General features: G+C 38.3%; 2 protein-coding genes and 1 non-coding gene across 3 annotated transcripts; all 3 read right to left on the bottom strand.

Annotated features, from left to right (window-relative positions):
* Positions 1–1,584: 1,584 nt before the first annotated feature.
* Positions 1,585–7,037, bottom strand: AGB1 (GTP binding protein beta 1). The gene is made up of 6 exons (XM_059587117.2): positions 6,667–7,037; positions 6,458–6,552; positions 4,370–4,794; positions 3,367–3,724; positions 2,889–3,002; positions 1,585–1,842 (listed from the first exon to the last, which is right to left on the bottom strand). Exons 1-6 carry the CDS (start codon positions 6,770–6,772, stop codon positions 1,807–1,809), a joined length of 1,134 nt encoding a protein of 377 aa, XP_059443100.1. The 5' UTR covers positions 6,773–7,037; the 3' UTR covers positions 1,585–1,806.
* A 2,976-nt stretch (positions 7,038–10,013) lies between these two features.
* TRNAE-UUC (transfer RNA glutamic acid (anticodon UUC)) lies at positions 10,014–10,085 on the bottom strand. The gene has a single exon. It is a non-coding gene; the product is annotated as a tRNA-Glu (tRNA).
* A 1,529-nt stretch (positions 10,086–11,614) lies between these two features.
* On the bottom strand, positions 11,615–16,197 carry LOC132175233 (O-Glycosyl hydrolases family 17 protein). Its single transcript, XM_059587106.2, has 5 exons — positions 15,985–16,197; positions 15,099–15,763; positions 13,231–13,554; positions 12,490–12,787; positions 11,615–11,981 (listed from the first exon to the last, which is right to left on the bottom strand). The coding sequence occupies exons 1-5, from the start codon at positions 16,046–16,048 to the stop codon at positions 11,944–11,946; spliced, it is 1,389 nt and encodes a 462-aa protein (XP_059443089.2). The 5' UTR covers positions 16,049–16,197; the 3' UTR covers positions 11,615–11,943.
* Between the last annotated feature and the right edge of the window lie 349 nt (positions 16,198–16,546).

The raw sequence follows: 16,546 nt of genomic DNA, 5'->3' as shown, positions 1-16,546 counted from the left end.
TCTTTCCACCTCTAGCAAGAAAAATTGCAAAGCAGGTCATCAAAATGTATAATGTTAAAAAAAAAAAAAAAATACCAGCTAAACGGTTATAGAACTAGGTGTCATTTAATGGTTAAAAAATTAGATTACGTTGATTTAATGGTGTATATGTTATCATGTTGTTTAGAAGCTTTAAATGATATGACATGATGTAGACAGCTAGATGCAACAAAACAAAACAAAATTTTTATAATGAAATGGTTTTCATTTGGAATAGAGAATATCGTGCTCCAATGGTGATCTTCCTAACAAAGTAGATCCAAGCTTGTATTGGATTCCACATTGTAAGAAATTGGAGGAAAATGTTTTCACCTCTTGTTCTCTCTTATAAATTTATGGAGGTTGCGTTAACCTAAACGACTTAAGAATTTTTGTTAAAGGTTGCGTTAACCTAAACAACTTGTGCATTTTTGTTAACTCATCTCAATATAAGATGTCATGACTTTAATTACTTGAATGTAAAATGTGAATGATGTGATATAAAAAATGAGAATGTTTTTATATTGATTTTTTTGAAAAAAAAGAGAAAAATAGTATTTAGGGGTGGAAAACACCCTCATATTTTGACTATAAAGTTGTCACTCAAGTTGGGTTAAGGGTCCGTTTGATAAAGGATTTTGGCAAGGCAAAGGCAACCCCCACTTTTTTCATTTTTTCAACATTTTCTTACTTTTTACATCACATCAATAACTTTTTATTACTTTTCAAATAAAAAAAAATCACTACAAAATAATTTTTTTTCATTTTTTCATACTAGACATTCTTACTTTTTTTTTTTTTTTTTTTTAATTTTTATTTTTCTTTTTTTCACATCAATCAATTTTTGCTGCAATGCAAAACCAATGCCATAAAAATCGTTTGTCACACACCTTTATGTGTTAACTCACCAAACCTAGAATTGTAAAACGTTCCTACTAGGTATGCTAGATTAGGTAGATTGGGTCCAGTACGGTTGGTGACGCTGGTGTCAATTTAATGAGGGCGTCTAGGGATTTGGATGAGGTGCAATTATGCAACATATGCAGCAAATGAGAAAGGGTTTCGACGTTTCGTAGTGCTCACCTACCCAGCAAGTACTTGGGCAGCCTAAGATGCAAGACCCAGCTGCCTCGGGCTGATGAGCGAGCCTCTTAGAACTCTTTCATTAGCGGCTCATATTGCATAATTGCACTCGATTCCCCCATGTCTCATTAGCCGTGTCTCTCATGCCTGATGATTTTCAGCACGGTTGCTGTTACGTTGGCAATTCCTGCTTTTGTAAACCAAATGTAAAGGCAGATCTTGGCAAAGAAGTAGTTATATTATCACTCTGTGCTAGCCAAATACCATTGCGATTCTTGGGAAAGGGAGCGAAGCACCTATTATATGATCAGTTACGCAAGCCAACCTATCCCCACCCACATGGCTGATCAATATCAAAATGAGGGAGAAAAGAGGAAAAATAATAATAATAATAATAATAATAATAATAAAGGATTGAATGTACATGGTGAAACATTGACCAGTGAAAATGGGGGAAAAGGAAAACAATAGGCAGCATGCGGATAGAAACAAACGGAAATAACTTTTCTTTTCTCCAATATTCGGACTGTCAGTATTCTAAATTACAACAAACAACATTACAGGATTATGGTTTCTCATACCCTAGTAACATAGTAGGGATACAAAACATTTTACCAAGGGGATGTAATGCCATGAGAAGGCAATGAGAACCATGGGCCTGAGGAAAGAGAAACTCAAGAAGTTAGCCTTTTCTGCTGGAAAGGATCAGATTACCCTCCTATGCCCTCCAAAAGCCCATATCTACATAGAACAAGGAAACAGAGCTCAGATTTTATTTGCTTGCAATCAAGAACATCTATCTATATCTTTTCTTTTGAAAAATGAATAGAAGTAAATAAAAAACATGCTTGATAAGTTTCTGTAAATAAAAACTATGCTTGTTAAGTTAACTCATCGCAAGTACTCCCTAATGAAAGAACGGATATCGTATGTCAATATAAGAGAATTAGTTGTATAGTGCTAAATCATGACTACCAACGAGGAACTGGGGGTAGCTGACATACACAATGAATGCCAAGTCATTGATATTCAGTATTATGGTTCAATGCTAAGTCGAGCTGCAACTACATCTTCTAGTATACCTAGGAAATTGACATTGTTCTGAAGAGAAGTTGACCAAGTGCCAACATAAAACCAGATACAACATAGTAAGGTTCAATTGCCAATTTGCCACCTCCTAAGAAGAAAAAATTATGTAACCATGGTAGGAAGTTTATGCTTTGAAAACACAGATTTAACAGTAGATATAAATTAGCATTTATTTTTTAATTCAAATTATTAATTTAAATAATAAACAAAACATTCATGAAAGTTACTAATAGACTTTCTTTAGATTCATGTACCATAGAGCTAGTGTACACACACGTGTATGGAATTTTCTTGACTTGTCCAAAATCTCTACCATTGTCATTCTCCAAATTCCTCTAATTTTTATACTTGTTCTGAATTTGTTCATGGATGCAAAATTTAACTACATAAATCACAAAAAGAAGCATGGACCCATCTGTTGCAATTGGAAATTTTGAGGATATATAAAACTTTAGTAGACAGGAAACCATTTTTATTTTATTCACAATTATGGCACTTGAACTACATCTAGGAAGTCTATAGTCCAACATGTAAATAATTCCACTTTTCATCACACAGTGTCATCCAGAGGGCAACAAAATGTAGCATTGGAGTACAGACTGCGCAGAGAAACTTCAAATCAGATTGCCTCATTCTTTTTTACCCATTTAATTTGCATCTATTTATGTAGTGCTAGCCAGGTCAAGGTGCAGACTAACCTTTAGGTTTGTATCCCAACTTCCTGTACATAATGCACTTCCATCAGCTGACAAACCCAAGCAGCTAATCCGGCCCTCATGTGAGTTTTGGAGAGATCCCAAGTTCAAAACCATCTACCACAAAACATGTGAGGGGTTAGATCCAAGTCAATAATTAGCATGCCCTGCCACAAGATCCACTTAATTTCACATTCTCATAAACACATGCAAATCTATTGGATTTTTTTTTTTTTGGGGGGGGGGGGGGTTTGGAGAGATAATATGAATGCATGGTCAAGAAGATCTACTTGCGACTTAAGCACCACTACAAGAACTTACATTTTTTTTCCCTTCCCTTAATGCAAAGATGATAAATTTACAGAATTGGACACTTACATTCTTAGCAATTCTGAACACATCAAAAGTAGCCTGAGGAGTAATAGCGAGCACTCTAATGTACAAAGTACCACCTTTTAATCAAAAAAAAATTGCAACGTACCTTTGCCAATAATGTGTCCCACACATAGCAATCGCCATTTGCGTATCCAGCAAAGAGAAGTCTTCCTGATATGGAGAATGCAATGGAGGTCACATGTGGGACATCATTATCACCATGCTGCTGATTGTATACTTGGAGTTGGTGCCCAGTTCTGATATCAAATAACCTGCAACTTCCATCATCCGAACCAGTTCCAAATCTATTGCCATCTGGAAAGAACTTCACAGAATTAACATCTCCCTCATGTCCATGAAATGTCCTCGTTGCTCGACTTGCAACACGAGTATCCCACAAACGGGCAGTACCATCACACGAACCAGATACAAACACTCTTGAATTTGATCCGTTGATCGAGACACTGAGAAAGCAACAAAATAAAAATAAAAATAATGCGTTGAACAGGAAAATATTTGGGTAGGCAAATACAACCTAGCATGCACACACTCATGATGGATTGAACCCACCCTCCACCTTTCGTGTATGGAGGGAGGAGATTCCTTTTGTACCAAAGTCCATCGACAAGCCTTGAACAAACATGTTTGAGTCCAGTTCACTAAACTCAAACATCTTTTTTTTTTTTTTTTTTAATGAATACTCTAAACTCAAACATCACTCGAACAAAACACAAATATGGATGCAGTGTGGTAGTTTCATGAACAAAAGAACAAAGGAAAATTCTCCAGGGCAATTAGCGTTCAAGAGGTCACAGAATTCATCACATAATTAACTACATGAATATCCACTAATAATTGATTTTGTATGAAAGCATTTAAAGAGTGATTAAGACTTGAATTTTTAGTTCAAATTCATATATATATATATGAATTTGAACATTACCAATATGTGGATTTGAAACAATTAGTTGTAACATGGTATTTCAAATTCATGAAGCAAGTGATTTGTTGAAACAAACCTCTAATTTTTCTCTTATAACTAAAAAAAAATGTGCAAAAATTAGCTTGTACACAAATCAGCTTTACCAATGTTTAAAAGTCACCTATACCTTAGTACATCTGCAGTGTGTCCAGACTGAAATTCACCTCCAAAAACAGAAGTCCTGAGGCCTGTAGTAATATCCCACAAAACACATGTTTGATCGCCAGAACTGGTGATTAGGTGAGTGTCCTCATCTGGAACATATTGACAGGAGGAAACATAACCCTTATGCCCACTAAGCATTCTTGAAACTGGTAAAGTTCCGTCCTTGTCTGTTGGGGAATTCAGGTTAAAGATAGAGCAGACACTATCAAGACCACCACAGGCAACAGACTGACCAGTCGGTGAGAAAGCACAAGTCATAACCCATGCACAAGGCAGCTTTATGGCATGAGTTTTCTGGCTTGTTAAAGCATTCCACACAATCAACCGACCATCTTGAGATGCACTGACAATTCGATTCTTTTCAGAAGTCCAATCCAATGAATACACCTGCAAAATTCTTAATGATTAAAACTTCTATTTAACCCCATCTTCTTGAAGTGGCATAACAATGATAGCAATCTAATAGGTGAAACATGTATTTCTTAGCTTAACACTCACTCAGAAAGGCCAAAAGTAAAACAACTGGAAATTAGGTACTAGTTTCTAGTAATAAACATTACAAAAACTACCAGCCAATATCATAACATTAACTTATCATTTTTTTTTTTTTTTTTGATAAGTAGACTTATCATAAAAAGAAAAGGAATAATTAAAATTGCCCAAGAATAAAGTTACTTTCTATTCTGCAGCCACAAGGTTTACCATTTCTGTTATCTCTATTGCAAGGGCATCATATCTTCCATATAAAAATATTAAAATGCCTCAGTTCCCATACTCTTGCACCTATCAACCCTGCTCTTAAGAAACCAACTAATAAGAGGGAAAAAACAAATTGAGCCTAGGCTCTGGGGCTTTCTAGCTTCTTTGTCTTTCCCAGGGATACTCTGAAGATCCCAATTTCCCTGGTTACCTAATCCAAGAAGTATATGAGAATAAATAAATACGCATCAAACTAGTGTTTCTTATCTTTGTTGTTTTGATTAGAAAAAAGAATCAAACTAATGAGAGTGGCACAACAAAGCACCATCTTCCAGTCAATTCAATCACATTTTCACAAATTCCCAAATTAACAATAAATATAGGGATATTCGGACATTCTCTTATCTGTCTCTTACCACAAATAAGAAAAACACGATTCAACAAGACTATCCTAGTTCACATAATCGTGACCACCAATGCTGGGCACTTGTTAGGGAAATGTTGTTTATGAGAGAGAAGAGAGAGGAAATAAATACATATGATGATTTTACTTTCTAATTTCTTACTATAGAAATAGATGCTGAAAGGTATGTATCTGTATGATCTTATAAATTTTCAAAGGAATTCATAAGTTATTGTGTCCTTGCATCTAGATCCTTGGAAGTTACATACCTGGGTGGCCCATAACCATGTCGAAATCTAACAATGTGTCCTTGCCAACTTCAAGATTTCTTTCCAAATTGGAATTCTCAAATCTTGAGAAGAGTTGAAGGTGTAGCCACAAAATTCATTGAACTAGATTCCAGAACTGGAACTGGATGTCTAACTTACCCTATATTAAGAAATATAACTACGAAGTACCTACTTTCCCTCTATGACCTAGCTCTATCCCCATTTTGACCGCTTCTTTTATTTCTCATAACACTTACGAAACTACAACTTCTGCTGAAGAGTTTGTAGCAATTTCCAGTATCGTCCATAAACTCAGGATTAGGATCCTCTATCTTTCCAAGATAAGTCCACGGTAAGTTCTTAAAATCGTTCACTTAAACGGTTTACATTTCTCCACCATAATATTCTATGATCTTAATCGCTAAGAACCCCATCGTAGAGTTACCCTAATATCAATACCTTTCCATAACACATTCTTCCAGTTTCCAGATAGTGACTCACAACTTCCATACCTTCCTATGGTCCTACCCAATTCCCTAACTAGAAAATCCCGAAATACAAACACAATTCAAAACTTCTTCTGGTAATACAAATTATACAATCACAATTGCGCAAACGATAGAAAGCCTACCAAAACAATCAAAAAAGAAAATACATTCACATTACGTATATCAAGTACCTTGCCTGTATGACCCTGCAGTGTTCTACAGCAGACCAGATCCGTGGGTCCGAAGCTCACCGGTGTCCGGCCCTGCGACCTCGCGTACCCCGCCACTGCAATACTCACCACCACACAAACCAAACAGATCTGAGCAACACGAAACACCAAAACACACAAAACACAAACGCATCGAAAAGAAAACCCTAAAAATTCCAAAAATTCCGCACCGTCCGTGTCAAGCAGCGAGAGCCGCTTCTGCTTGAGTCGCTCCCTGAGCTCGCTCACCGTCTCCGTGGCCGCCGCGTGGCGCTCCTTGAGCTCCGCTACGGACATTATTCCTTGAGAAAAAATGGTCGACTAACTAGAATCGGCCATTTTCAGATTCCACTATTTGAGCCCTAGCGTTGGTTCGTGGTCGCCCTTGGACCTAATTGGTAGCGTTCAGAGTGTTGAAGGGGGTTTGTGTAGGCTCGGTGCTGACAGGAAGAGGAGGAGGAGTCCGAGCTGACTGAGTTTAACGCCGCCGGGCCCACCTGGGTTCCACGTCTCGCACGATGTAGACTTGTTGGGCCCCACTTGGCATTAGGCGGTAGTTAACGATCGCAAGCGTTGCACTTACAAAGGATGTCTATGACTGACTTAGTCCTCTGCTTTTCCCGCGGGAAATTATATTAATACAAAATTAATCCTTAAAAATTATATTTTTATTTTATCATTATTTTATAAAGAATAATTCAATCGGGTGTAGACCGAGTATAAAAAATTTATTTTCTCTTTCAAACTACACACTCCTCAATTCATTTAATCAAAACTTCAATTTAGCTTTTCGATCTTCATATATCATTATAGATGATTGTTTTGATTCTATAGCCCTAACAATTTCGTTACTTTCTATTTATCAGACGGCAACCCTTTCGAAAGTTCGAAGATATGCCAAACCTCTCCATAGATAAAAACTCGTGAGAGTTTATCAGCCTGGTGGCTTTTGGGCCATGATATTATGCTTAAAAGATCCGAGTCAATCCATTATATATAAGAACTAGTCTGCAGTAGGTAGAGGTCAAGTTTGTGTAATATCTAGTCTAAGGTTACCTAACCAACCATCTGTCTCATGTATACTCCTTGTTCTAGAAGATCTTGTCTCAAGTATACGTACTTATTTATCAAAAGTAACAAAAACAAAAGGATTAACAAACTATTATCCATCGAAAACATGTGCTCCTACGTTAGAAGAAAGATAAAAAGTTTCATTGTTCTTAGGCAGGAGCGGTCTACACAAACAAGCGTATTCTGTAAAGACGGTCAGGCAAAGCTAAAAGAATACGTTAGAAAAAATCTCAAAATTTAATTAGAGGGTGATTAATCATGGGGATCTGGATCCGGCTTAGGTGAGGTAGTTCAAAACTACCGCACCATGCAGTAGCCCAAAACGACCCAGTTTGGGTCGTTTAGGGTAATAAAAGAATAATTTTTTAAAAGAAATAATATAAAATTCACTTAATATTAAAAAAAAATCAATAATTTAAAAAATAAAAATATTAAAAAACTAAAAAACTCCACACTGCACATCATCTTCATCTTCTTGTTGCTCCTCTTCTTCTTCTCCGGCTCGTTCATTTCTTTTCTTCTTTTCTTCTTCTTCTTCATCTCCCCCAGCTTGCACACCGTTTTTTTTTTTTTTCACTACCATTGACCCTTTTTTTAAGGCAAGGATAATTTTCCATGCTTCATCCATGGAAAATGATAAAAGCATATAAAATTCATTTTTATATAAACCAGCCATGGATGGACCATTTTTTCTTTTTAATCCTCAAAGGAAATAGTGTGAGAGTTGGGGGAGATGAAGAAGAAGAAGAGGAGGTGAAGATTGAAAAGTGTTTTCTCTTATACGAAGCTTTAGGGAAAGTTTTTTACTCTGATACAAAAACATATAAAACTAACCAGGCCAATTACCCATAAATCAAACAAGAGTAGGACCCAATAAAACTCACAATCTTTCCAAAACCAACATTTTCTTTCCATTCCCCAACATTTTCTCATTAACTAAATAGAATATCCACAAACTTAAGCTAAATCCAGAAAATCAATAAAAAAGAAACCCCCAAATTCAATACCCATATGAAATAGGACCTAGAATTTATACCAATTGAAATAGAGTTTTGAGTTTAGAGGCCTCTGAGCTCCGGCGATGGTTCATCAGAGTACGTCTGCCTCTGATGAACTTTGAATTTTTTAATTTTAATGAATTTTATATTATTTGTATTTTAAACCTAATTTTTTTAAGTGGAAAACGGTACCCGCAGGCATGCGGAAGCCGGATCCTGGGGATCTAAGGTGGTGTTTGGCAAAAGGCATGGCACAACCTAGATACTGTTTAAGTCCTTCCCCTAATGTGAAATTACAGTATTACCCTTTATTTCTTTTTTCCTTTTTGTTTGACATTGTCGTTGAATCGTTCTCTTACTTGAATTGTTCGGAGCTATGGTGCGGGAGGGCTCTACCAACTTCCTCTTCAGTAGCTACAGTCGAAGGTTTGGTCTGCCAGTTCCTCAGTGCAGCAACAAACACACGACCAATTCTCACAAATGGGCTTTTCCCCTTCCCTTCGACACTATACCGATATGTCCCAGTACCAAGCAAAAAGACACCCAAAGCAAAGACAATCACAATACAGGGGATTCCAAATCCTAGACCCCAGATAAGGTTTTCTTGTATATAGCTCATCATCATTATTGTTACTGTGCTGCCCGCAACAACACCAAAGTTCCACCAATTAAAGAATGAGCTTTTGGATCTGCACTCGTCTGGATCTTGCCCATCAAACTGATCCGCCCCAAAAGCCTTAACACAAGGCTTGTGTTCGCCCTGCCCAACAGCAACTATATACAGAGATACAAAGAATAAGATTTCTTGGACCTGATTTGAAGAACCCAGTACGATTTTGGTGTCTAAGTAGTCAGAAGAAGTGCTTAGAGACGAAAGCATAGCCGACAGAGTCAACAAGAATAGTCCCTGTTTTTCAATTCAAAGATAGATTAGCAGAGGAATTCTCAATTTTTCTGTGTAGCAGCAACGTGAGAGAGAGAGAGAGAGAGGTGAACCAGAATGTAGATAAGAGAAGCAATGACAATAGTGCGGTAGCGGCCCAGAAAAGAATTGGCCACGAATGCACCCAAAAGCGGAAGCAACGACGCCGTTTCGGACCACACGTTCACGTTCTCAGCGGCTGTGGCTGTGGACTGTCCCAGCGGCCCAGGGGCTAGCGCAGGGGGGGTTGGGGAGAAAATCTGTGTTTAGGCAGGGGGGACGCGTGTGTGTGGGGGGGGGGGGGGAGGGGTTGGGGAGACGCTGAGCAAAAATTTCAGAAAGAGGGACAATATGGTAAAAAAATATAACAAATGTTGAGGGGAAAACTGGTCAATGGGTCATACACTAAACAGTGTCTGGCCAAAGGCTGTTACCAAACGAAGCCTAATTCAAAACACAATCTTGAAAATAATGCACCCAAAAGCATTTTAACGTTTCTCTTATTTATTATTTAGTAGCTCTTTATATTAAATGAAAAGATAAAAAGTTCCGTTGCCGGGAATCGAACCCGGGTCTCCTGGGTGAAAGCCAGATATCCTAACCGCTGGACGACAACGGAAGGTTGAAACTATTACTCTAATATTTATAAATAACCATACTTTGTGCGATGACTTGATCCACCCAAGAACATTGGAAGATCGAACAAATCTTCTAGTGGATTTCTTTTTTCATGCAACTGGGTCCCCCAAATAAGCAAAGTGACAAGAACTCGACTAGACGAACAAGGCCCAATCCAAAGCATAATGAGACGAGCGTCAAGAAAATTGCTTCCTCCTATGTGTCCTTAAGTTATGTTTTCTATTTTCTAAGATGCCTTGCTCAGGTAATTCGGCTATTCACTGAGTTGCTTTCAAAGCAATAAAAGATGTACGAGCAAGTGAGTCCTGCACCTAAACGCCCTAAACCGTATAGGGCACCTTCGGGTTCCGCCCTTAATTACCTCAATTTTTTTCATTTCGAATCTGAATTTCTTGAAATCCAAGGCTGTTGTTTCCCATAAACCATATTATTGAAACCATATATCTGCTTTCAGTCCCAATCAAAGGAAGCTCAAGTGCAAATATAGGTTATATATTGGACCAAAAAATTAGATTTGGCTTTTGCATTCACGCTTTGTTCGCATAATGACAAATACTGATTTCATCCCTAGAGTCAAAGTCATGCTCCTATACTGAAAAAAAAATTTCATCAAACAAAAACTTCCTCCGTCTCACTTTTTTAATAAAATTTTCTTCGAATTAAGATACCGTGCAATACCCTTGCCCTATTAGGGGTATGTGAGTCCATGAACAAGCCCCACCTACTCGAAAAGGTAGGGGTGTAAACGAGCCGAGCTTGAGCGAGTTTTCCTTGTTTGGGTTCAGCTTATTTAAATTTTACTTGAGCTCGAACTCAAACTGAGCTTAAGGACGATCCAAAAAATCGAGCTCGAGCTCATAATAAGTCAAGCCGAGCCGAGCCAGTTCACAAGCTGACTCTTATATTTAATTTATTAATTTATTTTTTTATTATAAATTTAAACTTTAAGTACTCTTAAACAGTTCAAGAAACCAGCTTGCATATGAGCATTTGCTTAGCTTGGCTAACGGAATATGGAGCCCGAGTCAATACAATAAGGTTGGTTTCAAATAGAGCGGATATATACATCATTTTATAATAAAATGATGCTATTATAAGAAAGAAAAAAATCATCAATTTTTAATATTAATAAGAGAAATTATGTGAATAACTACCAATTTGAGCTTTATACGAGCTTAGCCGAGTTGAGCCAAGCTTGCTTCATTTAATATTCAAGTCAGGATTCGTGTTCATAAAACGTTTCATTTAATATTCGAGTCGAGCACGAGCCGAACTTATGCAAGCCGAGCCCGAACTCGCCGCGAGTAGCTTGCTCTCTTAACAGCCCTACAAGAAGGTCCCTGGGCAACTTGGGCTCCACCTGCTCAAGACGCCTAAGCACCTGTGACCTGCCCGAACAAGCAGGGCTCGCTCATGGGCTTTATTCATTTCCTCCAACTTTGTTAATGCCAAGAATAAAAAGAAAATGGTAGTTGCTATGGACATGTAAAATTATTGAAGATTTTGAAATACAAATGCACAAACTTAAAATAACATTCATTGTAGCCACTAAAGTTCCTCAAGGACAATTGTACCATATATATCTCACGCTTCTCTTTCTCTCCAACCTAACATTACTTTTCCGAACCAAGAATAAGTACGTACGAAGAGAGATAGAGAGACAGTTACACCAATATATTATATATACCCCAAAACTAAAGTAAGAACCCTCTACAATTAAAGAGATAATCAAGAAAAAGGCACACGCTTATTATTGCTTTAATCATTAGTAACCGGTAGCATTAATCTGGCTTAAAAATTAATTTCTTCTTTGACATCTAATGGGATTTCCCTGCCTTTCAAGTACCCCCACCAGGATAAGTGCAAGCATTGTAACCTACAATCAAAGAGAGAAGAAAAAAATTAAGAAAAATAAATAACAATTCAGAAGAATAGCAAATGACAAAGCAAGCTTGAAATTTCCGTTTTAGAGACTCGATCATGGCCCACCTGCCCATGGACAACTTAGGATGCGCAACCACATGTTTGGGGCAAGTGGGTTGCGTAATCCTCTCTCTTAAGGCGGGCAGCCTAATAACAGTAGATTTCAATCCGTCCCATTCTCTTTTATATTTCAAATCTCATATGTGTGCCATTGCCCCCAAAAAAGAAAAACACCTTTGTTGTAGAACTCTATGACCCTAATAGAAAGTAGACTACTTATGCCTCCCACAATTATCTTTTACATCCCCCTCAAGAGTTAAAAGTCACATATTGCAGCCACCAAACAATGCAAGAAGATGCATGCATACTGACCACCATATAACTTCTCTTAATATCAACTGCTTAAGTTTATGTTTCATAGAAAAATGGAGATAGATGCCATTGAATTAAAGCAAGCTTACTAGGATTTGTGGATGTAATAGTTGCAGTTTGTGAGAAATCACAATTCCCTGGATTCTTTGCAGAGGTTTGGAAATAAAGATTCATGGCAAAAGCAGCATGTGATAATACAGTGTTTGGTTCAAAGCAGGCGCCTCCTGGTTGGATCGGGCCACAATCAATGCCTTGGCCGCAGGCATAGTCAAGATTTGCTTGCAATTGAGCATCGGAAACGCCAGCCTTAGGAACACACCAGCCTGCTGCAGTCGGTTTATGAGACGGGTTGACTGGAGATGGGCTGGTTGGAGTAGAGGTTGGAGTCTAACAAGGACAGGCGAAAATAAAAACAATGTTATGACAGAAAATAATGTTGGACTAGAAACATAGTGCATGATATAAATATAGAGCCAGCATAAGCTAAGAGCTATATATGTTAAGTGCCAATAGTCTTTAAGTAAATGATTAAACCAGTCAGGTATAGTTCATGACTTTCCAAAATTTTCCCTATTAGAAATTCATGCTCTAGAAATGCAATCAAAAGGAACTATTTTGGAGGGAGAAACATGTCTATCTCAACTAGCTACCAGTTACTATTATATGAAGCAACTCCTGCCTGCTACATTGTTTCGTTGTTTATATATTTGCTGTCATCTGTGTGTGTATAGCTATATATTTGTTGTCAGAGGCTTCTCCAAAAACATTTGCCAAAAAAAAACATCAGTATGCCTTTAAAAATGATGCACATATATGATTAATCTACTCACCTGGCTAGTCTTTGAAAGACCAACATCATAAGTCATGCTAAGGTCAGTCTTGTAAAGCCCAAATGCACGTTCAGAGGCTGGTCCAGGTTTCAAATTCTCATCATACAGGGCAAAGATATATGTATCCACAGATTTTCCAGGCATTAGAGGTGTCCCAACCATTGATCTAAGGTGCGCGATCAAATTCCCATTATAGGCCCTTGCATTTTCAACACTGGGGCCGACTTCATTGTTATCCCCATTGTACGCCCAACCTGTCTCAGCAATCATAATGTCAACATCTTTAAATCCCATTGCATTCAAGGCAGACCGTACAGCATCTACCTGCACATTGTCAAATGATATTAATCCATATGCTTAGGACTGGGGTATTTGAAACGCAATGAGCTCACAATTGGTGCACCAATAATCGTTGCAACTATATGCTAATAATATCCGTATAAGATTGGTGATTCATAAATTAGAGATTCTAATACAATTTATTCAACAAAAAAAAAAAAAAAAAAAAAAAAAGCAAAATCGTTAGGGGACTACAACTATTACTACAACCCTTTACAAATTCACATGACAGTCTACATTTTATTAAAATGGATAACACACGATCTACTTTGTGGCAATTCACATTTTCGTAACAAACATACATAAACTAGTACATCAATCTATAATTTTATATACGTGATAAATATCATATAAACTGTCACGTGACGGTTCACATTTTAATAAATATTGTGTGGACTGCCATAAGTGGGTTTAAGAGTACATGTTAACAATGCAGTAATAGAATTGGGACACTCGATTATTTTTGGAAGAATAGGAGGGCAACATTTCACGCTTGGTGGTCCCTAAAAACATTTAGGAGTCTTTAAAACCGTCAAGTTGGATAACTTTTTCCAATTGTCCATTCTTCAAAACCCAATAATGATTGAAATATTGGGAGGACTTATCCTCCATTATTGCAATGGCCAGCCTGTTACCAAGCACAAAGCCAAAGGGTCACATCGGGTGCACCCCCTTCCATAGCCTAACATTCTCCCCTACATCTCCACCCCACATTTACTGTTGAAGATTGATGAAAAAATGATAAAGAGATTGAGGGAGGCTAACAAAAATCTTCATAAATATGTTGTGTGCCTCAAAAGGTGTAATTAAGCCATGTTCGAGTAATTTTAGAAGTCATTCTTATGTCCCTCTTTAGTCTCTCCAAGAATAATGTGGCTATTAAAATTATCATTTGATCAAAATTCAATAATGATCAATCATAAGTCCAATGGTAATTTTAATAGTCACATCCTTCTTGGAGGGGCTCAAGAGAGACACAAAATGAACTTGTAGCGTTACTCTACACTTGTTCACCTATAAACCCTTCCCATATTTTATAGAAATGGGAGCCAACATACTTACACACACAAATTTGCATATATAACAAGGGATCGGGATTGGCTGCAATTGCTTCTTTGAATTGCAGCATGCCTTATCCTTGTGTGAAAAAATCTCAATAGAATTCATCTGTCCAAATAATTTGAAACGAGCATAGAATTGAAGTAAACCGAGAGAACACTCAAAATCCGACTTGATATGATGATATTATGGACCCACTAGCAACAAGTTCACAATTCAAATAATAATAAAGGGATCAAGTAAAACATGTGAGCTATCACGTGTGACACAGAAATAAAAGCGATTGTAGGAAAAGTAAAACAGTAACGACTCCAGAGGAGCAAATCCTGCTTAAAGTCCAACGTCAGTGTCGTAGACACGTAGCCAAGCAACGGATAAACAGTTAAAACACTGTGTATGTGAGTAGCATATTCAAACTTTGTTTATTATTATCAGATATTGGGCCAGAGGCCCGGCCCATTAAAACTCACCTGAGCGTCGAACATGTTCATGTATTTGATCCCGTTTCCCGAGTCAATACGGCCGGAGTTAGGCTGGAACAGGCAAAACGCTAGCGTTTCGGGCCTCGGATCGCTCTGGTATGCGAAGAAAGGGTAGGGATTGACCGTGAAGGGCGACCCATTGTCCTTCTGAAACGCCAACAACCCTCGGAGCGGGTCCTGGAACACCGGGTTAAACGACCCGGAGGAGGGCGGGTCGGACTGACTCAACACGGCCATTGAGTGGACGGTGGAGACCCGGACTTTGCCTCCGAGGGATGCCGAGTTGAGGGCATTTTGGACATTCCGCATGGCCGGAAGGAGCTGAGAAATCAAGCCCTGATCCATGGTCATCATCACCTCGTTGCCAATGGTGATGAGCGTGATGTTGCTGGCTGGGTAGTAGGGGATTACGTTCGAGTTCACCCATCCAGTCGCCGCGTTCGGGTCGGACGCCAGCGCCGGAATCTCGCTGTTGGCAGCACCGATGACGATTCCAATGCCGGTTCCAGCGAGGGCCTTGATGATAGCACCGTCGGCGCCGTAGAGACGGACTTTCCCAATAGTCGTGGACTTGAGGAGGTTTGCCGTCGCCGGCGGCGGTGGAAGGTTGTCGGCAACTTGGCCGTAATTCACACCAATGAATGATTGAGATTCTGTAAGACAAGCAGACAGGATTAGAGCGTACGAACAATTCAACTCGGACGCTGGTCTCTTCCCCTTAGAAAAACCCAATTGAGTTGGGTTATTCTTTTCCCTTCACAGCACTTCAAAATTCTCGAATTCCCAGGGAAAGTGATAAGAAGGTGAGAATCGAAAACAAACACCGGATTTGAGAAACCCAAAAAGAGAAGCTAAAAAGTGAACGATAACGAACCTGCAAAGTTAAAAGCGGAGATGAGGAGGAGGGAGAGAAAGAATAACAGCGAAAGGGTTGCCATGGTCGGTCGCGCACTTCGTTTCTAGCAGTGCCTGAAAATGATGTAAGAGAAATAACGACAAAAATGTTGAGAGAGAGAGAGAGAGTGTGTGTGTGAAAGCGATAAGGGAATGGAGGATGGATGAGTACATATATAGAGAGTGGTAGGAACAGTGCAGAGGGGTTCTTCTCTGTTTTTGCTCGGTGAAAGTTCTCAACTACATTAGCTGGAGAGGACTCGTGGAGTGGGACCGTGTGTTTTTTTTTTAAGTTTTTGGCAGTAAAAGGTCGGGGCAAAACGGGAAATGAGGAACTGTTTCTGCCATTCTCCAAACATTTTTTCATGCTTAAAAATTACATAAATTTTCTCCGAACTGAATTTTATACTAAAAATTATGTTTTTCATACTTTTTAAATTTATTAGATTTTAAATGATGTGCCGACATCCTATGAGTTGATGACATATTTCTAATTTTATTGTCAATAATATTACAAATTGAATGATGTATATGTTGATATG

The sequence above is a fragment of the Corylus avellana genome, chromosome 2 (assembly GCF_965113065.1).
Source record: "Corylus avellana chromosome 2, dhCorAvel1.hap1.2, whole genome shotgun sequence".
NCBI lineage: Eukaryota > Viridiplantae > Streptophyta > Magnoliopsida > Fagales > Betulaceae > Corylus > Corylus avellana.
The sequence above is the reverse complement of the archived record's forward strand: the minus strand, read 5'-3'. Positions and strand labels throughout refer to the sequence as shown.

What these genes read in the sequence shown, in the direction of transcription:
- AGB1 (XM_059587117.2), bottom strand. Translation starts at nt 6,772, where the DNA reads ATGTCCGTAGCGGAGCTCAAGGAGCGCCACGCGGCGGCCACGGAGACG. An exon ending in TGCAGGGTCATACAGGCAAG is followed by an intron (nt 4,795 to 6,457) that starts GTACTTGATATA and finishes AGAATTTTGCAG; the next exon opens with GTGTATTCATTGGATTGGAC. An exon ending in GTTGGGATACAAACCTAAAG is followed by an intron (nt 1,843 to 2,888) that starts GTTAGTCTGCAC and finishes TGTTCTATGTAG; the next exon opens with ATATGGGCTTTTGGAGGGCA.
- LOC132175233 (XM_059587106.2), bottom strand. Translation starts at nt 16,048, where the DNA reads ATGGCAACCCTTTCGCTGTTATTCTTTCTCTCCCTCCTCCTCATCTCC. An exon ending in GTCTTTCAAAGACTAGCCAG is followed by an intron (nt 12,788 to 13,230) that starts GTGAGTAGATTA and finishes TGTCCTTGTTAG; the next exon opens with ACTCCAACCTCTACTCCAAC. An exon ending in TATTACATCCACAAATCCTA is followed by an intron (nt 11,982 to 12,489) that starts GTAAGCTTGCTT and finishes CTTTGATTGTAG; the next exon opens with GTTACAATGCTTGCACTTAT.